This window comes from Stegastes partitus, unplaced genomic scaffold (genome assembly GCF_000690725.1).
Source record: "Stegastes partitus isolate 25-593 unplaced genomic scaffold, Stegastes_partitus-1.0.2 Scaffold1293, whole genome shotgun sequence".
NCBI lineage: Eukaryota > Metazoa > Chordata > Actinopteri > Pomacentridae > Stegastes > Stegastes partitus.
Window position 1 is genome coordinate 24,033 of NW_007579024.1, and position 23,135 is coordinate 47,167.

The 23,135-nt window shown below is 40.7% G+C and overlaps 1 protein-coding gene across 2 annotated transcripts in view; it reads left to right on the plus strand.

The window, feature by feature from the left end:
• Positions 1–23,135, plus strand: part of LOC103369474 (microtubule-actin cross-linking factor 1-like) — a 207,424-nt gene that overhangs the window by 23,776 nt on the left and 160,513 nt on the right. Inside the window, exon 1 of one of the 2 annotated variants that reach the window (XM_008298198.1) lies at positions 9,284–10,042. The exons of the other annotated variant lie outside the window; for it this stretch is intronic. Within the exon in view, the coding sequence (XP_008296420.1) occupies positions 9,949–10,042 (94 nt within the window). The 5' untranslated portion in view covers positions 9,284–9,948. Of the gene's footprint in view, positions 1–9,283; positions 10,043–23,135 lie in introns of those variants that run through there. 2 annotated transcript variants of the gene reach the window in all.

Consider the following 23,135-nt stretch of genomic DNA (forward strand, 5'->3'; position numbering starts at 1 on the left):
GCAAAAATGTAAGAAAGGATGCATTATTAATACACAATATGAAACAAAATAAAAATATGGAATGTAAAAAACACAAATTTTGCAATAAATATAAAACAAAAGTTAAGTTTTAAAAAAAGTTTAAAAAAATGCAATGTAAAATATACACGATGTGCAAAAACGTAAAAACAAAAAACAACCTAATGTTAAATTTGTGTCCTTTTTTGTAAAGTGTGGCATTTTTTGTTCATATTTTTTGACAAAGACATTGAATATAAAACATGTTTCTGATGTGCTTTAGACGTATGTAACTGAGGATGCCTCTAAACATGCAGACAGCATCATTCTTTATTGGTTTATTTATGTGTAGATGCAGCAAATTGAGACACTGGATTATTAAAAACAGGATATTTAAGTCATCACAACAAAGCAGCGATACAAGAGGAGCGCTGCCGACACAGATTTCAGTGTGTGATTCACTGTGTGAGTCTGCGGCAGCGATAATTTATTCACGTGAGCATCAGGACCCCAGACGTTTGTGCCTGCATGTAACTGAGGCGTCCGTCGCTCCGCCTGCTGCTTCTGCTTCCACATTTCTTTCTCTGCAGGCAGCTGAACGGGAGCCTCGGCTCGGGGCCCGTGCTGGCTATTCCCCTGTTGCCATGGTGACGTGGTCTCCTCTGTTTCCATGGTTATAAAAGGCGAGGAGAAGCAATGGCGGCGGGGGTGAGGGAGACTGACACTGGACATAAAGGAGGGGGGGCAAAGCTAATAGTGGAAGAGAGAGAGTGTCAGAATTTTAATTTGGAGCGAGAGAAAAGAGGAGGAGGTTTGCAAAGGAGAGCAGAGGAGTGAATGATCGAGTCGGTTCAAAAAGTAATGAAGAGAAGAAAGAAAGGGAGTCCGGGAAAGAGACGAGAGGGAGGTGGCGAGCAGAGGAGGAGAAGGAGGGCAAGGTTCAAAGAGGAGGAGAAAGAAAGGATGACTTTTAAATACAGATGAGGGTGACGGGAGGTCATAAAACAGAAAGAAGGACAAAAAGAGGGATTAGGAGAAGCACCGAAAACTTAAGAAAGAGCAGAGAACACAAACGAACTGAAGGAGTAAACTGCAGCTGAGGTTGGTCAAAGAAAGAGAAGGAGAGATTAACAGAAGCAGAGAAAACTAAAGGAATGAACCAACCAGGCGAGTTTGGTTTAGAGAAAGGCTGAGAACGATCCGTACCATGGAGAGAGACGCAGGAATTCAGACAGACAGAATGACAGAAGCAGAAAGGAAAAAAACGGTACAAGGAGGTAAAAAAAGAGGAAGAAGTTAAACAAAAACCAAGAATGAGTTAAAAACTTTTAAGATGAACCAGTTTGTGTGCTAAAAAGTTAAAACCTATATTTGTATTTAAGGCCATAAAATGTGAAAACTTACAAAAGAGGATTTTTGAAAGAGTCAAAATTGAAGCAGCAGAGACGATCTTTGGCTCCAATAACACTCATTCCTACGTTCCCCATCATGCAAAAAGACAAAAAGTCAAATAAAAGTCCACCAGAAGTTGAATTTCCTCCTTGATAACTCAGAATATCAGCTTTCACGGTGAACTCTACAGCTTATCCACCTCTGATGACTTTAATGCCTCAGGTAGGCTTATAACGAGATTACTTCTCATTAAAGTTTAACCAAACTAGGTTTAAAATACGTAAATCCAGGTTTACAATTAAGCAGAACTCATCATGGCAAAACAATCTACATTTAGTCAATTTAAGTTTGAACCAGAATTAAATGGAATTTACTCGACATGGAGATGTTTGCTCACCCACATTAAAGGAAATTAATAAATGAATACAGAATAAATGTGTGTAAAAAGGAATGACAGCCTCCATCTGTGTTCAAAACTATTACATTTGGAACTTTCAAACTTAAAAAAAAAGCAAGGATCAAAACTAAAGCAGCGTCCTAAATTTTAGCTAATTTTTAGTGTGTCTTTCTGCTTTCCGTCAAGGAAAAATGTAATAAAATGCCACCAGAATGGGGTTTAATCTCGGTTTAAAATGAGTAAATCCTGATTTAAAATTAAGCAAGAACTCTGTTGCACCTTTGAAAACTAATTTCTGTTCAATCCACAATAGAGTTTAATCAATGTGGAGATTCTTGTTTACCCAAATTAAAATACATTCATAAACGAATAATAATAAGAGGTTTAGAAGAAGGAAAATAACTAACATTTGGGACCTCATCAGAGACATTTGTTTAAAATGAACAGTCAAAACTGAAGCAGCAGATACAAGTGAAACCAGATCTTTAGCTGCTGCTTTGACTCTAATAATAATAATAATAACTCTAATTCCTACATTTCCCATAATCTCTTTTTTAAACTCAGGGTTTATATCAAAAATGTGATTTAATGTCCTTCAGAGCCACAGACGATGAACACTGATTAGCCAAAACATTAAAACCACCTTCTAGGTTGTGAAGGTCTTCCTCATGACACCAAAACATCCACTTGGTCTGGAACAGTGTTTAGACTGTGTTTAGGAACTCAGGGTTTTCCAGCAGAACACTGATTCAGAACAAGATCAACGTTATCACCTGTCACTGGTTTTAATGTTGTGGCTGATCTGTTAAATTAACGATACAAGAAAAATCAGTGACGTTAACCCTGAAGAATGCTCTCATAGTAAGTGGCTCTACCAAATGTTACACTACAGCTCTATTTAAAATGTCTAAATAAATGGCCTGTACAGTTTCACAGTTTCAAGATTCCCACGATTTTCCTTGATTTGACCCACACTGCTAGATGTAAAATCCATCTTCATGGATGTATGGATCAAATTACACCTGAAACAGCCTCAGTGTTCCACAATTTGTAGCACCTGTATGAAAAATGTTTTCATTTTTGGGTCACTTTAGGAAAAGTCATAAGATTTCAGGCTGAGAAAAAGAATGACATTTAGAGTATTTTTACGGCTGTCACACGTCAGAACATTATCTAAGGGCTACGATGTGAAAATCTATCTGTGAACACTGAGGTATTATGGATAACTTTTGCCATTTTAGCATTTTGAGATTTCATGTTGGGGCTGCAAGGTAGCTCGGTGGTTAGCACCGTCGCCTCGCAGCAAGAAGGCCGCTGGTTCGTGTCCCAGTGGGGAGTTTGCATGTTCTCCCCGTGCAGCGTGGGTTCTCTCCAGGTTCTCCAGCTTCCTCCCACAATTTCCAAAAACATGTTGAGGTTAATTGGTGATTCTAAATTGTCCGTAGGTGTGAATGTGAGTGTGCTTGGTTGTCTGTCTCTAAGTGTAGCCCTGTGATAGACTGGTTACCTGTCCAGGTGAACCTGCCTTCACCCTGAGGGATAGACTCCAGCCCCCCATGACCCTAGTGAGGATTAAACGGTGTATAGATGATGGATGGATTTCATGTTTGCAGTGATGAAAAGTAACTGAGTACATTTACTCAAAACCCTGACTAAAGTACAGTTAAAATAAACTACTTTATGCTACTTTCTCTGTTGCATATCAGAAGGAAATACTGCACATTGTACTCCGCTACATATACTGACAGCTTTAGTTACTCTGAAAGTGAAGATTTTACACAATAAAAATATAATATTATTATATAGCTTTACAATATTGATTAAAACAGTGGTTTCTTTCTGGCTTCCTTTAAAAACCAGTGTGTAGTCCGACTCATGTTTCAGATGTCTGAAACTTCTCACGAATTTCAAATAAATGTTCAAATGATCCAATAGCTTAGCAAAAAGCAAAGATTAGAGAAGAAGTGGAAACAGATTTATCTATCAGAACTTAGTTTTTTCCTCCCATTGATCATGTTTTTGCCCTTATTTGCTGTATATATAAACTGGATATAAAGTAGTTTACTACTATGACTCTAAAGCTGACACATATAATGCTGCTAATTGGTTTTTCATGTATATGTAATTGCTCATGTAGAGGATCTGAATACTTCTAATAGTTTGATATAAATGACGTGATCACATGCTGGAGTGACTGATTTTCAATGTAGTACATGTGACAGAATCTAAAGGAGACGCTTGACTTTGAATCAAAGCTTAAATCCACAAATTAGATGCAGTGAAACGCTCTCCTTTGATTTTGCTGATTTACTGGATTCCAGACGTTGCTGTGATTAACTGCATTCATAATTGTTTTTGCTCAGATGTTGTTCCGTTTTAACTGCGGTGCTTTGGGATTGTTTGCTGTGATCGAGTTAGTTTGTTGTTTCATGTGAAAGTCAAAACTGCAGAGCAAAGGTCAGACTGAGCAAAGAGCCTTAAGTGAAAGTATCGCACTAATCCAAGTCACGCACAGACTCACAATAGATCTGATTCAATCTCCCAGCACTCGCCTGCTCGTTTAGCGGCTTTATTCGGCTGTAATTCAAACAAAAATGCAGCCGTGGATAATCAGATCACACAGTTTGATGCTTGCTGTCATTTTCTGGGTGTTTTTGTAGACGAGCAGCAAACATCCAGAGCAGTGGAGTGTGTTTGTGGGAGTTTGTCGTTTTGCAGCTGCAGTCAGAAGGCGTGGTGGCGTCTGCAGCCGAGGTGTCCGTCATGCTGTTGCGTCGAGGACTTTGTGTGCTTTTTGGCTCGCGTTCGTTGTGCAGCTGGACTCTGCATGCGGCGCAGACACACAACAACACACACACATGCAAGAAAACAGGAAGAGTCTGTCGCACATCAACGCACACGTTCACACACACACTTTACTGCTTTTGTTCACGTTTACTTAAATACACTTTTAATTCCCAACAGGAGGTGATTTAAGATGAAAAGTGGATGAACACAGAAAGTTTGACTGTGTAGTTTGCGTCGTTCACCACTAGACGGGGATGTGAAGCGTTCACTCAGTGACCACCTGCTGTGTTTGCCATTAACTCTTTGAACTCAGAGCAGTTTTTGGGCGTTTCTCACATTTTTACTCACCGTGGGTTCGTTTTTCACTACAACATAAAGTCCTGCTCCTCTATGGAAACAGAACAACCATGACTAGAAGGAGAGAGAACTCAGGAAGGACTTTTGTGCAGACTAATAAAGCTATAACGTCATAAATCATTAAAAAAAATTTAAAAATCTGTCACATTTCTTTGATTGTTTGCTTTCCAAAAATAAAAACAAACAAACTTGAATGTACAGCAGTTTTCCAAGTACCCACATGGGGATATGCATTTTGATATAATTTTACAATTTCAAGCATAGAGCTGCAAGGTGGATCGGTGGTTAGCACCGTTGCCTCGCAGCTAGGAGACCGGTTCGCGTCCCGGTGAGGACACCCGGCATCTTTCTGTGTGGAGTCTCCCTGTGCAGCGTGCCTTCACCCTGAGTCAGCTGGGATAGACTCCAGCCCCCCATGACCCTAGTGAGGATTAAGTGGTGTATAGATAATGGATGGATGGATGGATTTGGATCCTGATAGGTCTGCAGATGAGTAGTTCAAGGCCTGTCAGAAAGTTGAATATCCAACAATTCTTTCAGCTTGTACGGTATCTGGCTCTGGTAAATGGTGTGATTGTGGTGGTTTCTTTACAGACAACATGGCTTTAGAGGGCTACACATGAAAACGAGTAACACTGCTTTGTCTGTAGTCTTGTAAGACATGTCTAAACAGATTAAAAGATGTTTTCCTCGGTCTGGTTCATGCTGTGCAGAACACTGGCAGTGAACTTTTACTAGGACCTTGAGACTGACCAGGGTCACACCAGCTGCTATCTCTGTGTGTTTGGAGGTCGTACATCCGCTGGCCTGTTTTCTTGCATTTTGAACGGTTTTGGATTCCCTTTCATGAGCTGCTATTAGAAACACAAACTGAATATGTGAGTGTGGATGTGTTTGTATCTCCAGCGTGTCTGTTTGTATTTCCAGTGGAGAGTCACTTCTAATCATTCAGGCTTCATTAACTTTAATAACGATGCAACTGTTGTAAACACATGAAGCCATTTTTTAAACACCTGGAGGTGTCTTCAGTCAGACCATTAGAGCGTATGGTCTGTTGCTGAGAACGCGTTCTGCAAATTAAAGGTTTTCTCATTTTAACAGAAGATAATAAACATCTTGGATATGATTTCCTTCATCCCGAGGCGTCTCTGTTCTTCTGTTTCATCCTGCAGAGTCATATTTCCTGCCCCTCACGGCCACGTTTATTTATGATGTGTTCAGATTAAAGGCTAAGAGGAGGGAAACGGGGGTGAGATGCTGCTCGGTCCTTGAACCAGTGATCTGATAAATACATTACGTGCTGTTCATGCCGGTTTAATTGCTGACACTGTCCTTCGTCTTCCTCCTTAATGTTTTATCTTGGAGGAGATTCTGCTTTATGTTTCTGTGGATGCTGGAAATGATGATGTAAAGCTAACGCCACATCTGTTGCAACAGCACATTCACATGAAAAGCATTAAATACGCACATTCAAACTACAAGCTGCAGCTAGGGATTGTTTTTTGTGTTCACTTACAGCCTTTTATCTCAGTATTGAACTGATTCCTACCATTTTTAGCCTCCTTATTCATTTACATCAAACAAGAAGAATGAAAAAAAAGGAAAGATGGGTAAACAGGTTCTGGATTTAAAAATACAGGAATTAGCCTTTAAATATGTTTCCACCAGGTTTAAGTCAAGATGCCCAGAAAAGACAAGACACACCTGTATATCTGCACATGTATGTGACACCACAGTGTTTCCAGACATGTTTTATTAGTAAATACTGTGGAAAAATACAGTTAATAATCCCATAATTAGTGGTCTCTGGTTCCTAAAACCTCATTATTTCATAATAATGATGCCCTTTACGATGAAGTGAGGTGTGTCTTATAATTAAAGTGATGAAGACGCCGGAAGCAGTGAGCAGCGGTTTGAAACTTGTGGAGCCATTCATGCATCTTTAATTTGTCCTTCCATCAGATATTGACTTCACCCTGACGTCTTGGATGCTCCTCTGCCTCGACTCGTACATTCTGTACACCCTGCTTTCCACCTACAGAAATGTTTCCCTGCCTGGACGAGGCATTGTGCTTCTCTTTAAGGTTATGTTTATGTGTCTCTGGGGGATTAAATGACATAATCTCTGGACCATTTCCATGAGGCTTTGACCTCAGGATGCTGAGATTATCCACCGATGGTTGTGTTTTCAGACAGACTTGACTAACATTAAATATTACCACACAAAGCATGTGTGCGCACGTTTCAAATTGAACCGAACAGATTTCCTGCTTTGTACGATCTGTGATTTCTTCTGCTGCTTTCATTTTGGTTCCAAGAATGCAGAATCTAATTTAAAGCTCTGTGCGTTTATAGGGCTGTTAATGCAGCTTTCATTTGGATTTCAGTTCTTCTCCCCACAGCTCTCAGCGATGTAGATTCGGTTACCCTTTAGATGGCAGTGTGCTCCATTAATTCAGCTCATCCACCACCAGCATGTCCCTATATATAGACACGGCCAATTCCAACTGTAGTGCACATAGTTATCATTACAGAGATTACCTAACAGAGCCAAAAGCATCGTAACTGCGACTACTTGTGCGTATGACTGTGTATGGAGGGACTGCTGAACAGGAATACATGGGCCTCAGGGGGAAAGGTGTGCCCCTGGAACAGAGCATCCATTAGCATTTCTTGTTGGGAAATCAGTTAAACAACAACAAAAAATAGATGCAAATGACTAAACGACTAAAAAGATGTGCATACTGCCTAAAAAAAAACCCAAAAGCGATGCAAAATGACTTCAAAACTATGCAGAACCACGAAAGCAGAGATGCAAAATCACCAGATCGAGCCAAAACGACTACAAAGACATGTAATATGATGCACAAAAGGGCAAAAAATGACAATAAAGAGACACAAAATGACCACAGAGGGCCGTAAAATGACGATAAAGAGATGCAAAACCTTGAAAAACATTTTTAAGTGATGACAAAAACTTGCAAACAATTACAAACAGATGCAAGCAGGAAAAATATATGATATATATATATATGTGTCAAAAATGACTACAAAGAGATGCAAACCTGCTGCAAAGAGCTGCAAAGTGACCTAAAACAGAATGACCAAAGAGACTCAAAGTGACAACAGAGGGACATCAACGGACTATAAAGACACACAAAACCACCACAGAGATGCAACTGACTACAAAAGCACAGAAAATGACTGCAGAGGGACACACACAGCTACAAAGAGACACTAAATGTGGTGCAACATGTGCAAAAGGACCACGCAGAGATGCAAAACAACTACAAAAAGATGCAAATGACCACAATGAGATGAAAAGGAGCTACAAAGGGATATAACAGGACTACAAATAGACACAAAGAGGTACAAAATGACCAAAAGAGATGAAAATGATCAAAAAAATAATGCAGAATGGCAACTAAAAGAAGCAAAATGACCACAGAGAGATGCGAGACAACTGCAAAGAGACATTAAACTTCAAAAAAAATGATGCAATCGGATGCAAAAAAGAAGAAAAGATGCAAAATGATCACAAAGAGATGCTAAATGACTACAAAATGATGCAAAGTTACCACAAAGACATAAAAAAATGACCACACAAAATGCAAAACAAACAAAATAAAGATGGAAGCCACCACAAAGGCTTTACCACATAGAAATGTAAAGTGAATAGAATAGAATAGAATAGAATGCCTTTATTGTCACTATACACAAGTACAATGAGATTAAGAGCAGCTCCTTCAGTGCTATACATAATAAGTACAAAATAAAGAGCAAAAAATGAAAAATAGAGGAGATTTAAGTATAAAAAAATCAGATAAGTTATATATACAGAAAAAAAAAAAAAAAGTAAAGTGACCTGTAAAGGCCTGTTTATTTGACTAATAACTGAGTGGATTTTTTTTTTTTTAAATCAATACAATAATATAGAATTACAAGAAGAAGAAAAAAAAGAAAAAAAAAAAAGGATTAACCAGAGAGAAGTAATGAATGCTAACTTTTGAAGGCCACAGCTGGACTCCAGCTACAAGCTTCGGTGATGTAAGCTAACAGAAATTAGCCGTTAATTATAATTTAAGCAGTTTAAAAAAAAATAAATAATAGCTTTGGTGAATTAGTTTAGTCGAAAACAATGTCATGACTCTCTCCAGCCTGGCCGGGGCTAATGGGTTCAACCGTCACCGAGCCTCGCCCTCCATGTGGGGGCGCTCCGGCTCCATTTTCCACACAAGCTAACCGGCTAGCTTAGCTCGTCCCCGCCGGCTCGTGAAATTCCTGTGGCGGAGCTTCCTGGCGTGGCCGGTAGAGAGGGATGGAAGACAGCAGCCACCGCAGGAAGAGCCGAGAAACCTGAGCACCGGAGGCAGAGAGAGAGAGAGAGAGGCGAGAGAGAGGCAGACTGACACACACACACACAGCCACAAGAACCGCAAAGCCCTCGGATAGAAGACGGCCATTACGGCTGCTGGAAGCATGCTGGGAGCTGGGGAGGCTCGATCCGCAAGACGCCGACACAGCCGGGGGTAGGCGCTCGGAGCTCGGACGGAAAACAGACACCGGAGCCGCTCTCATCTGCGGTGATCTACTCCCACCCTCACGTAGACACACGTACGAGGGGGTACATAAAGCAGCAGTCGCCGGCTGGAAGAGGATATCCGAGGAGGGGGACTGTTGGGAGACAAGACACCGAGCGATGCGGCTGTGTGTCCCCGCACACACCCGGACGGAGAGCATGGATAGATAGCGTTTATGTAACCTGCATTTATCTTCAACGTCCTACATTTTCACTTGAGGCTTTTGTTGTCTTTTTTTTTTTTATTCTCCTAAGTATCCCTGAGGATTATACACTGCTCGGAAGTGAGCTGTACTTGTGCGCCAATGCATCATATTTCGTAGTTTTTCTCACACTCGGTGGGTGTTGAATTGTGGACGCCGGAGGGGGGATAAGACGGAGCTGCGGACCGGGTCACTGCGGTACAATCTGCAGGCAGAACCCCCTCCACGGAACCACCATGGCTGGGTTCATACCGGGGCTGCTGCCGACCAACCACAACCAGGAGAAGGAGTTTGCACAGGCGTACGAGGATGTGCTGGAGAGATATAAAGGTAACAGAAACAACCTTTAATGTTCTGCAGGATGACAGAACCACAGACCCTGCTGCAGAACATCACATCCTTCTGATGATTTATGCAGATTTTATGCACATAAATACACAGTGAAGGTTGACTTATCACAGCCAGCACCACATAAACAGTCCACTTTCTCCTGAACATTGAGACTCTTCATATCTCCCTCAGGGAACATCACAAGAATGCTGAGATGAAAGGAAAAGCCCAAACTTCACATTCTGAAAGTTGATCTGTGGGCAGGCGGCCCAGTTTCATAATCTGGATTGTTTCATTGTTGATATGTTGGATAAACACAGCAGGGCTCCCGGCTCTGCCACATTGTTGGCCTCCATCAGTTTTGTGGACCGGCTTGTTGCAAATTGCACGCCCTGCCTCTCTTGTAATCGCCTGTGTTGCTTTTGAGACACCAGAGGAAGCAGTTTTATGAAGTTCGCCCCCCTCCTGCCCGCCAGGAATTTTCTCCCCACATGGCCTCATGTTTCGCCTTGTGTTTGCTGTTTGTCCTGTAAATATCAAAGCTGCTGCTCTGTCTGCAAGTCAGTGGAAAGGTGGCCTCTGATGGGGTTTGAAAACAGCAAACTGTCTTATTGGGCAGATCCCTGTCTGTGACAGCGTCTGCTATTGTTACCCCCTGCAGCAGTGGCCTTACCACCGGCACTGAGACCTGCTATTTTATAATCCCAGTGACAGGGTCGCTTTAAAAATGAATGCCTCTACTGGAACTGACTGGGAGGGGGGGTGGAGAGCAGGAGGATGGGGGTGCTGACAGCTCAGTAGACTTAGGTCACATCTGTGGTGCTGGCACTGATGAAAAGGAGGCAGTTTTTAATTATTGATTATTATAATGAAACTAAACTCCTTGGGGTTTGGGACTTGGCGTCTGTGCGTTGCAGTCAAACAGAGAGAAAATGTGGAGGAGTTTCGTATTAGCCGGTCTTCTCCAACATCTTTACAACAAACCTGTCTTACCACAGAAAAAGAGATCTGCTGGGAGGCGGTTTCACTCACTGTTTGCAGCATCTGCCATGGCAACACTGTTGTGGTTTGCAGCTCTTGGAACAAGCTGTCTCGTGAAGGAAAGTGCAAACATGCAGACTTATATTATGGAACATATCTGAGCCATAATATGCAGGTTTCTGTCTGTATGTGTGTCTTTTTGTTCCATAAAATAATCATTTTGCTGCAGCTGGTGGTTAATTTCAATCATATCAGGATTAACATAGGAGAGAATTGTGTTGAATGAACTTTTCAGTCCTGTCCTTTTGATACTTCTAACTTTCTGGCACTCTCGTTTATTGTTTCACGCAATAAAAGCCACTCAAGCTCGTTAAAACAGATGCTATTAGACCCAGGTTTGTATTTAGTTGATACACCAGGATTTAACGGGGAGTTTAATGCTAACACAAATAGTCAGGATGTTAAACTTCCTCAGGAGTCAGGAGTGTTGAATCTCTTGCTTTCTCACTCATAAAGCACTGAACATCCAAAGTAAGTTCATGTCATGCAGGCAGAGCTTCAGTCCATTTGTCAGTCTGCAGCGAACGATTGCTCTCCATTAAAGCAGCTTGTTGTCGATTGCAGTCAGTGTTGAGTTTTGTCTGCAAACAGGATGGGTTTAGCTTGATAAATAAGTAAGTAAGGCGTTAGAGATGCTGCTTCCCATGAAAGAGGTGATTAAAGGAAGGCAACATAAGTATATTGATTGAAGCAGAACTGGACATTGGCCTCTTGGGCCTTTTCACCTTTTTAGAAATGTCAATGCATAACAGCCTGAAAGTCCCAAACACATCGTACGTCAGGATAGTTCAACTCTGGTACAGTTGACAATCACACACTCACTCCTTTATTTGGCAGGTGTGATCAATATATCGGCAACTCTGGGATGCAGAGTGGTGCTGCAATGATTAATCAATTGTCAGCTATTCTGTATATTGATTACCTGGTCTGAGTAAGAGTTCTTTTGATTCCAGCTTGTACATTTTTCTGTTTTCTTTCCTCCTGAATGACAGTAAACAGATCAATTAATCCCAAAAATAATTAGCGGTGACTGGATCCCATGATGTTTCATTAGAACCTCCACACTCGGTCCATGAATGACAGGATCTCTGTAGCTCTGCTCTCTGTTTACATTCAGAAATTTGTATTTTTAAGTTGCTTCACAAACCATTCGTGCATTTTGTTTGAAATTAGCCAAGCAACCTTGAATGATTTTAACTTTTTGTAATCTCCAGTGACTCTACCTTTTCATTTTTAGTGCTGCTGCATATTATTTCTGCAGCCATAGATTAATTGGAAAAAGAAGGAAATCAAACTCTCTGTAATTTTATTTTTGTGTGGCTTGATAGATGAATATTAAGGCTGGTTAAGTGACTCACAATTAGCCTTTGTGGGGTGACTTTGCACGTCAATAAGCGTGATCGGTCTGTGCTCAGTAAAGGTCATGAGTCTGTGTTGATGTATTTGACAGAAATCTGCATTTTCCTCTTATTTCCAACCATCAAGAAGCAAAAATGTCTGTTGTGCTTGTGTAAATGAAACATCAAGAAACGAAACTGCTTAACAAAAAAAACCCAGAATTTATCTAACTGCTTAGTTTGCACATCTCATTGATTGTGCCTCCTGCATAAGTTGTATTGGACAGTGATGAGTTTGTAAGCAGGTCAGGTTCTCGTACATTTCTTACAGTGTGGATCCGTTACAGTTTGTCCGGCAGGTATGGAAATTGTTATTGACACAATCGGACGACTTTTCACCCCAAGCGCTCTCGTGAAACCAGGATATCCTCGGATCGACGTGTGTTTTTAGATCTTGTAGAGCTGCAGGTTCTGGACTTGTACCTCTTGGTTCTGTCAGACATCTCCTTTTGTCAGCGCTGTAACGAGGCTGTAACTCTATCGGCTCCGTCCCGTGTCCTCTGGAGTCAGTCCATCACAATAGCACTTGTGCAGCTGCGTGTCTCCGTCAAGTCATGTTGTATTCTTTGAAGTAACGCAGCGTGTCTACCGTCCTGACTGATATCAAGTTTGCTTCTGTCATTCCTTCATTCACTTTGACATATATTGTTCTTTCTGGTTCTGATTGCTGGGCTGGTAGTGCAGTAAAATCTAAAGCTGTATTGGAGTCAAGAACAATCGTGACCATTATTAGCAGGCTGCTGTAAACTTTAACGGTGAAAATTATCCAAGAAATTTCCACACAGCAGTTCACAAAACACCGTTTAGAGCTGTGACTTGATTTAGGCAGCCCAGAATAATATTGATACGTCTACTCTCAGGCCCTGACATAGCCATTTTTACATCCCCCCACTTTTTTTACTTCAAGGTAAATTATTTTCCTTTGTTTTCTAAAATATATTTAATAAACTACAGTTCGTAGCACACTGCTGCCTTTGAATAAATGTTTCTAATCCATAAAAACATCACTTTCCTTATCTTTTATCCTCTGCTACATGCAAAACAGAGTTGGCGGACGTCAATACTGAACCGCAAAGATTGAAAACACATTGTTTACGCATTTTAAACAAACAAAATGTTATTTACAGGCAACTGCAGTTAATGTTGATTACAGTGACGACTGTATATGAACACAGTATATTATTGGAAAGTCTAGTTACAGTATTAAACAGTAAATCTCACATTTTAATGCAAAGTACTTTTCAATCATACAGTAGCTTTAAGTAAATTACAACCAGAACACTGTAAAAATCAAGTCAAAGTTTCCAGTATTTTGCTGTAATTTTACAGGTAAATCTATTCCAGTGTGATATTAATGTCCTGCTGACCCTCTACAACACTGTACACAAGTTTACACGACTCTGTCAGCTGTGTGTGAGTCACTTGTGGCAGTTGTCAGAAAGAATAGGCTCAGAAATGGGGACTTGGTGTCCTGCTGGAGGCATCGCTTCACTGAAACTGGAGGTGGACACTCGATCCGGTTTAAATCATTCACGAGGCAGGTGGGGTGTTTGTGTGCGCTCGTGCTCATGTGTGTAACTGCTGTGTCACAATGGCAGGATATGTACAACGGCGATCGGGTCAATTATGGAAAAATACTGGAACCCGACTCAGAAAACACTGTGAGTCAGTGGAAAAGCAGATGGTTTCAGGCAGATTGACAGCAACATTTGAACATTATGTTTACTCGAGCAGCTCCGTAATTATGATGTAGGAAGCAGCGGCGTGTGTGTTTCTGCTCCTCTGCTTATTTCTTTAATAATCCTAATTAGACAAGTATAATAACGTAAGCTTAAGAGCAGCTTAAAGGCTCCATATTCATTAACACATGGCAGGTACGGTGCCACGAAAATCCACTCAGAGCCAAATATAAGCCAGGAAACACGCAAGGAAACAGAACAATTGGACAGTTTAGAGGAACAAGAAAGTCAGGAAGCCCACAGCCAAGAATTTATATTTAGAAACTAGAAAATGTGTGTGTTTGAGAGACTAAATTTAAGTAACCTTTGCATTATAAGGCATGTTATCTTTACAAATATTGCCAATGCTACACCATTTATCAGCAACCGTAACGATAACAACTGAAAGGATCGTGGAAAGAATATGTGGAGTCCATGTTTTTCCAATTTATTCCAAGAACTAGCTTAGTTTTTTCTAACAATGGGCGTGTTCACACAGAGAAAGAAAGTATGGAAAAGGTCTGAAGTATCTGAGCAATAAAACAAATGCAGCAAGTTGTCATTGAGTTGTTGGAAGACACATTGAGCATGGTGAAATATCTTCCTTGAGTTCATGTGCTTAGTCGTGGGAAAACGTTTGTAGAGGTTGTAAAAAAAATGCAACTAGTAAAACATCTGTGGTATGTAGAGTTCCTATTTCTTTCTTGTCTTGTAACACCTGTGGACAAAATGTTGTGCCGGTTGGTTCTTGTTTTTTTCCATTTTTGCATAATACTTAATCAAAGACACTTCTTGTTTAATGAATCACAGCGTTATAGCATTGTTATGTTGCACAAAGCCATTTCTGAGCTCTCTCTATTCGTAGCCATGGTTGTGCTGTTTCCATCGAGGTGTTTGCAGGTAAAAAAGAGCCCACAGTGGGTGAAAGAAGCGACAGATAAACACTCAGAAACTGCTTCAGGTTCAGGGGGTTTAATTGTCACAGTCTGTTTATCTTACCTTAAAATCGACTTAAATTTCAATCTGCTTCTGCCAAATGTTTTTTTTTTAGTGTGGATAAAGTCCGAGGTTAAGAACACTGAGCCCTCTGTGGACAGAGTGTGTGTTGGCGGCCTTAACATTGCTGCAGATCTTTGGCCGGGGACGGCATCACGATGTTCTCTCTGTAAACTTAACACCTCTAACTCATCAGAGCCAACTTCTGCCCGCTCACTTCTCCTGCTGCCCTCCCAGTGTGTGTCTGTGTTGACTGTCTGAGCTGCTATGCGGTGGTGAAGTCTGTCTCTGTGGCTTTTTCTGCCCATCAGGATTAATGTTTTACTCTACGGTTTGTAAGTCGTGCAGACTCACACCAGTTAATGTAATCAGCGCTGACATTCACAGTCACACACTGCATTGACCCACACAGTCTCGTAAGTCTGACGGGCATCATTTGGCTCTTAAGATCATACTGCACTTCATGCATCATCCAAACTGGGGCATTTTCTCCAGTATTACTGCGGATTTGCACCCCCAGAAGCTCAGTGTTTCACCTCCCTCGCTGTGGCCTGCAGACCACATTCTCTGGGGTTGAGCTCAGTTGCAAAAACTCATATTTGTTGTATGAATCTGCGTATTACTGTCTCAGTAGATCATTTTGCCTGTGAAATAACAGATAGTGAAAAGGCGGCATATTCAAATGTCTAGTTTCAGCAACACTTCAACCCCAGCTCTATGGAAAGTGACTCAATCGATCAAAAAAAGTACATTTTCTGTGGTTAAAGTGATTGATGATCTAATTATTCTGAGCTTCAGTACCAAGACTGTAATCTGCAGGTCTACTGTTTGGTCGATTTGCTTTTATTTGACAGAAATTTCACTTCCATGAAGAGAAAAGCGCTTCATCAACAGCCTTTTGATCTGGCCCAACCTGCTGGTTTTACCGTATTTAACGTTTGCTTGGAGTCGGCTCTGAACTAACTGACACCATGCTGAAAAAGTTGAAGGCGTGGTTGCCTTTTGTTTAAACAAATAGACAAAAACAGCAATTTGCATATCACGGCTCAACAACCAACATGGCAGATCCTCTAAAAACAGTAGGCTAACTTGTCTGCGATATGTTCCTCAATAGTTTATGTGCTGCATCACCAGCTGATCGATTGTATATTCAGTACTTGTCTTGTTGTCGTTGCAATATGATGAATATGCTGCAAACGCTAGCTTTTTATGTTGGTTAATTTGATCTAGTAAGGCTAGCAGGTTGCATGTGTGACATCATTAGTTAATTTAGAAAAACGTTTTTCGGAGGTACGAGTTCGTTCGACGAAGCTTTGCTTTGGTTACCTGCTCTTGTAATACTGACGTTTTCTTCCAACAAGTTATTTATTAGAGAAAACTCAATCTGAAATATACAGTCATCTCACTGTCATTCAGTTTATCAGTACACAAGTTAGCTTGTTAGTTCTTCATTACATTTCCTTGATGTCTTCATTTTGGACGTCAGAATTTTTGTAAAACTGCAGCACAAGTCAAAATGTGATGACACTGATTTCTGAAGCCGTCCCATTGGAGCACACACAGTTCAGGCAGCTCTGTCCTTCGTCACTAAACTCACATTCAGAGGTCATGGACACAGACAGAGACACAGGGAGCGCACTGACTGTCAGGAAGGGTTTGGAGTCCAGTGTTTGCTGACGTCCCACATTTTCACGGTACACAGGAAGTGTCGGACCATCGCTTCCTGTCTCTCCAGATCTATTTGTACCTGCCACACACTGTGAACAATCAGAGGAGGCTTCTCTATCTGCTTCCTGAATCTCTTTAAAGTGCAACTGTTGCTGCTATGTCATCTTTAGCTCCACGCCTCTGAACTAATGTGACCCCATTAGAGGAAAATTAGACCTTGAAATGTCAAGATTGGAGGGCGGACAAAGTGTAGAACATTGTACTTCAAACTGGTTGTTTGACAAGTGATCTCTGACAGAGGAGGAAATAAAGGAAAGGTTAACGAGGCAGGAGAGGACGGAGAGATGGAGGGGAAAGCACAGATGGAAAGAAACAGCTGTGCTCTCTAAAAAGTAATGTTTAGGCTCAATGAAGAAAGAAATCAACAATTTGCATTACAGGCTAATGACATTATGTTAAACCGGCAAACTAAACCGAGTGAGGGGAATTATAGTTCCCTCTGCATATTCAGGTTGATTAGTCATAAAAATGAGGTTGTTTCAACTAGTTTTAAAGGTTTTTTTTGAGTGTTTTGTACTTAATAAGAGTAATTATGAACACAAGTTTATATAGCATTGCCTTACTCCAGTTAGATTTTGTGTTGTAGTTTTTCCCCCACATCGTTTTGTTTACGTAGAAGCCTTTAAGAAATTAGCTCAGCACCAAAATTGTTTGGGATTAACAGTTTTTTAAAATATTGAACTTCAATTGTATAGTATATTTAAATCTTGAAAGCAAAAACAAGACACATTTAAATCTTAATCTTATCCACAAATATGGCAAACTGTGTCACTGCTTAATATGACTAACATTAGCCTGACGCAGTAGTTGATGCAACGTTATGTCAACCCAACACTTCAAAACAATGTTTGCAGCTTAAAATGTTCATTTAAATCAGTGAATTGTGTATTTCTCCTTGCCAATATGAATTTAAATATGTGGTAGGAATACGTCCCTTTAATTAGGATTTGGAGAAGAATGCCGAAGGAAAACAGTTTTCTAGAATATGAGAGAGAAAGATGTCGCTGCAGAATGAAAGAGAAGAAGATTGACATTGAGAGAGGAGAGAGGCAGGCTGGGAGCTATCGGCCGGTCCCACAGTCGGATCATTACAGCTGGATTTTTCCATGTGGCCTAGTTTTTCCTTTCCAACTCCCTCGATCCTGGTCTCCTCTCACGGTAGATCTCTGCCCGCAAGAACACAACCTCCTCCTCCAGCTCCTGCTTCATCTCTTTTGTTTCCCTCCACACAGTCTCTCAGATCACATCATGGTCTGAATTCTTACCAATACCACCAATTGAATAGCAACACACACGCCACTGTTATAAAACCACAGTTTCTTGCTGCAGTGAAAAAGGCTTTTCTTCATCTGGTGGATTTTACATTCTATAATCCTAAATGTCTCGTAGTTGCTCTGTTCTGCTGCTGACTGCGGTTTCTTTTGCCTCTTTCTTTCCCTCTCACGGCCGTTTCTCCATTTCTCGGTATTGATTTTTTCCCTCTCCTGCCTCCACCCTTCTCCTCTTCTGCCTTTTCCTCACATTCTCACTTGCTTATTTCATTACCTCCTAATTATTTCGCTCTGTCTCTATCCTCCTCTTTCCCCGCCTCCTTCCCCTTCGTCCTCCCCCGCCCGCTTTCCCGTCTCTTGACGCCGCTTCCTGTTTAGTCACATTCTCCAGCAGCACCTGACTGTGTCGGCAGGAAAACCCAACGCTGTCAGAGCTGCGGCAGGCAAAACCAAACGCTGACCGAGCGAGAAAGCCTGCACTGCTGATTATAGATGGAAAGGGAAGGAGGGGGGGAATCAAATGTTCCCACAGCTATGAGCTCTGCCGGGAGGCAATTCCACCCTGCTGGGACAAAACGCTTGTTATTAATGCACTGAGAATGGACCTCATAAATATGGATAGGAATCATTATATATGTAGATTTGTAATACAGAGGAAACATTTAAAAATACTTTCAGGATTATTAAGGCAGATAAATGTAACACAGAATATGAAGACAAAAAAATGAACCCTCTGAAACTCAAGCAGTTCCTGGATGTTTTTCTTCTTCTTCTTCCTATTTTTACTCACTGTTGGCTCATGTTAAGTGCTGCTGCTCAATGGAAACAGCCCAAGAAATGGAGAGACCTCAAAAACATTGTGTGCAGTACAGCAAAGTTCTAATGCAATGAATCATGAAAAAGGAAAGAAAAATTGTGCCCACATTAATACCAGAAAAAAATTACCAGTTGCATCTTTGACAAGCTGTACAGACTAGTCATTTTTCACACCACTCTGCACATAAACTTATTAATAATAATAAATACAGCTTGCTCTATGTATACCATTTTCGAGCCATGATGCTTTTATTTTATTGCTCAGGTCTATTTTACTTTGCTGTCTAACTTACTTTGTTAAACTTGAGCTACATCTTTTCAGGTCTGCACAAGCACAGCCTGCAGCTTAAATTTGGTTAATGTTCCTGATGGAGCCACATGTAACACATGATAACTTTAAAACAATACAGCTATTCTTTCTGTTTGTACAGTTTTTGAGGTTCAGAGGGTTAAATCCAATTCAAGGGCGTAAAATTCCATCGCCATGTCACCGACGGCAAGAGATGAAGGCATGAGAATCTGTGTAGGTTTTCAAATCCCTTTTAAAATAATACACAAGGCCACAATCGGAGGGAAAGATCATTCAGTTCTAATGGTATTAGACATATTTACATTGCGTTAGTACAAATTAAATGACAGTACAGAATGTAGGCAGAAAATAACTCAGTTATTGGGAAGCTGCTGCCATGTGTTCAGCCCCTGAAAAGAAAAATCCTGCAATGTCAAAATGAGATCCTTCTGGCTCTCTCCTGCATTCTCCACATTTTATCTTCACATGCTGTTAATCTGTCACTGTGACGTCTCTCCTCCCCTCTCTTCCCCTCACGTCTCCCCCTTTTTACTGTTCGCAGCAGCACTTCTCCCCTCTGTAGCCTTCAGGGTTCTTACATAACCAGCACCCGGCTGATGTTTAGTAAATTAATCAATGAGCTCCAATGTGCATCGTGTGTGTGTGTATGAAGGGAGAAAATTGAGTTGAATGGTCGTGAGGGCTGCAGCCAGTGAGTGTCAAGCATTCGTATAAATGTGTGTGCATATTTGTGTGTTTGTTTGGAAACAGTGAGCCTCTCTTCTCCCAGCAGCACACAGGGCCTGTATTCATGACAGACTGTAACAGCGACGACTGTGTGGCCGCCACACGTGTTTTTTTTTTTATTTTCGGCGTTGCGTGGCGGCTGTCGAAGCAAAGCGACGTTTGTCCCGTCTCTGTCGGCGTTTCCTGGACGCTCAGCATAAAAAACAACGGGGAGGAATCTCTGACTGTGTGTTCATTCATTTAAAGGAAACAAAAATAGGTCAAAGCCATCAGTAGATGTCGCCGTGCAGGGCATCGCTGTGATGGTGCGACTTGAATGGATAATGAGGCCTCACAAGGAAACAGAAGGAGGAACTCTGCCATTGCTTTGACCTCTGTGACACACAAACACACACATGGTCACGTCCAGGCCCAGACTGTGTCCACACGCAGCTGGTTAATGTGAAAACTCAGCTTTACTTCCTATTTTGACCTTGAACACACACTAAGCCAGCATTTTTCAACATGCTGTCAAGTGCAGATACATGTAGCCTTAAATTTTTAGATGGGAGGGTAAATCTGTGATCCTGCCAAACCTCGACAGCTCTGGTGATGAATGAAGAACAGAACGAGGTTTTAACAGGCAAACATACAGCATCAGTGCTGAGCCTGTCTTATATAGCCCATAAAAGACTCAAAAAATATGAAAAAAAGGTCAAAACTGTAAATTTATTTATCTTTTAGAACATTTAAATACAGTAAAACTGTAAGTTTATGGTCACACATTGTAAAAAGAAAGAATTACTATTTGTAAAAATACAAATATTTGATGTGGACAGTATGTTGAGTTGTTTCTCCTTTTTTTTACAGTCAACATGGAAAATGCATTTTTGTTTATGTAAATTTGTAAATGTCAATCCCCAATATACATGTTTTCTTCAAATAACAGAATATATCTGTAAAATAATTCTATTTTTTTCTAAAGAATTTGTAATTTTATGGCCAAAGAAGAACAAATTCACCAAAATGCAGATTTTTGATGATGCTATTGACATTTATTTTATTTGATTTTTTACAGTTGACTCGTAAATTAACTCTAGATTTTATCTGTAATTTTACTAAACAAAACAAAATCGGGAAAATGACAGTAAATTGTTCGAAAAAACATAAAAACTGTTAAACTCTCTTTTTTAAGGTGTGGCTTGACCATGACTTTTTAGGGAAAGCCAGATAATGATATCCTGGATATATTAAACCTGCTTCCAAGGTCGCTGTGAGGCCGTTTGGTTGTTTACTTTGTCGTAGTTTTTAAATTTAACCGGCGTCCTTGCATCTGAGTTGTGAGTCGTCGTTGCTGCTGCTGTGACGGTGTGAGGGGTGTAGAATGCAGTCGAGCTGTCAGCATGAGGCAGGACGTGGGAGGGAGACGGTTAATGAATTAATCATGGAGGCTGCTCTAAAAGCAATATAGGGGACAGTGGTTTGTCTGCATCGATTGCACACTGCTGCACTGGGCCGAAAACACACACATACACACACACACACACACACACACACACACACACACATATAGTTGGTCTGCAGCTCTGTCCCCTATAGGGCATCATCTTTCTGAAGGGTTCACTGCATCCCCTCATCTCGCCCATCTTCATTTCCTCGCCTCCACACTGAGATTTAAGTGTTTATCTTCTGAAAAAAAAAAACACTGAAATATTCTTTTGGAGCTAATTCACAGATTAGCCGGCTCCCTTCTGTCTCGTTGCTCTGCACTCTGAGGCGATGCTAAGCTGTCGAATCCATTCCTGATCCTGCTCTTTCTTCTTTCTGCAGATTCCCTTTCAATACATATCTGTTCATACCCATGATCCTGGATAAGGACAGTTTCTCTTTGGTTCCTCCTGCTTTCTGCTTTCTCTGTTAATTTTGTGGAGAGGGCAGAATGCTGCCGGTGGTTCAGGAAGGTAAATCTATAGCTGCTCCGGTCTCTCCATCATCCTGTCATTCAGCTAAACGTTGCTCAATAACTCTTTCCCGCTGAGATTGAAGCAGAGTGTTTACATGCGGTAGTGCAGTACAGTGTTTCTATCCTTCAAACTGCATGAAGGTTCAAAGTGATATAATCTGCAGCAAAATGTTGGAATGTTCCAGATAAGCTGAAATCTTATCAGGTTTTATCTGGGACATGCAAGGACATTTTGAACACACGACTGTATGCAGGTGAATAAAAGAAAACGCTCAAACTAGCAACAAGAAAGTCATTGAAATGATGAAGACTGCTGCTCGTTTATTGCCCCGTTGGCTGTTCTTATTATTTTTCTACATCTCTTAGGTACACATATCTTAAAATCGGAGTCAGGAGGAAAGCGTCAGCGCCTCGGGCAGCTTATGTTGGAGTCTGTTTTAGAGTCATGCTGAGTCAATAAAACATGAAAAAGTTTTCACTAATAAAAAATATAAAAAAAACAAAAGAGCGAGTAGAAACAAAACAAACTGTAAAAAACAAGGAAAATCTGGCAACAAAAATATGAGTTAAATGATATTTAGAAACTGTATAAGCAGTAAAAATAATGCAGCTGTAAAATAGTTTTTTTTTTATAGCTAACTTAAATATAGTAAAACAGTACCATATATGTGTTTTACTGTATTGAAATTAGCTATAAAAACATTCTATATGGGCATTTGGCCTGTTATTATTGTTATTATTTTTTTGTTTTGTTTTGTTACGGTTCACATGTAAACAAATTATTTTACTAGTTATTGTCTGTAATTTACCAAAACAGGCAAACTCTGTAAAATGATAGTAAATTTTAAAAAAACACTTAAAAGCTGTTTTAAAGTGTTCGTTTTTACAGTGTAGTTATTAAGTGCTGCAGGAGAAAGAATTCACTGATGTGAGGTTTTTGCTGAAGCGTTGCCTGACATCAGCGCACTGTAGCGGTGATACTCTGAAGTGTCTGGAATCTAAAGCTGGAAACTGTTCCTCAGAGATCACCGTCTTGTTTCAGAGAAGAGAAGGAAGTTTGTTTTATTAACCGTTAAAGTATCCAGAAGCAAAGACGTGAAGACATTTCTGGGAGCACGCACCGTGTTTCATCCAGGCCTCCTAATAAC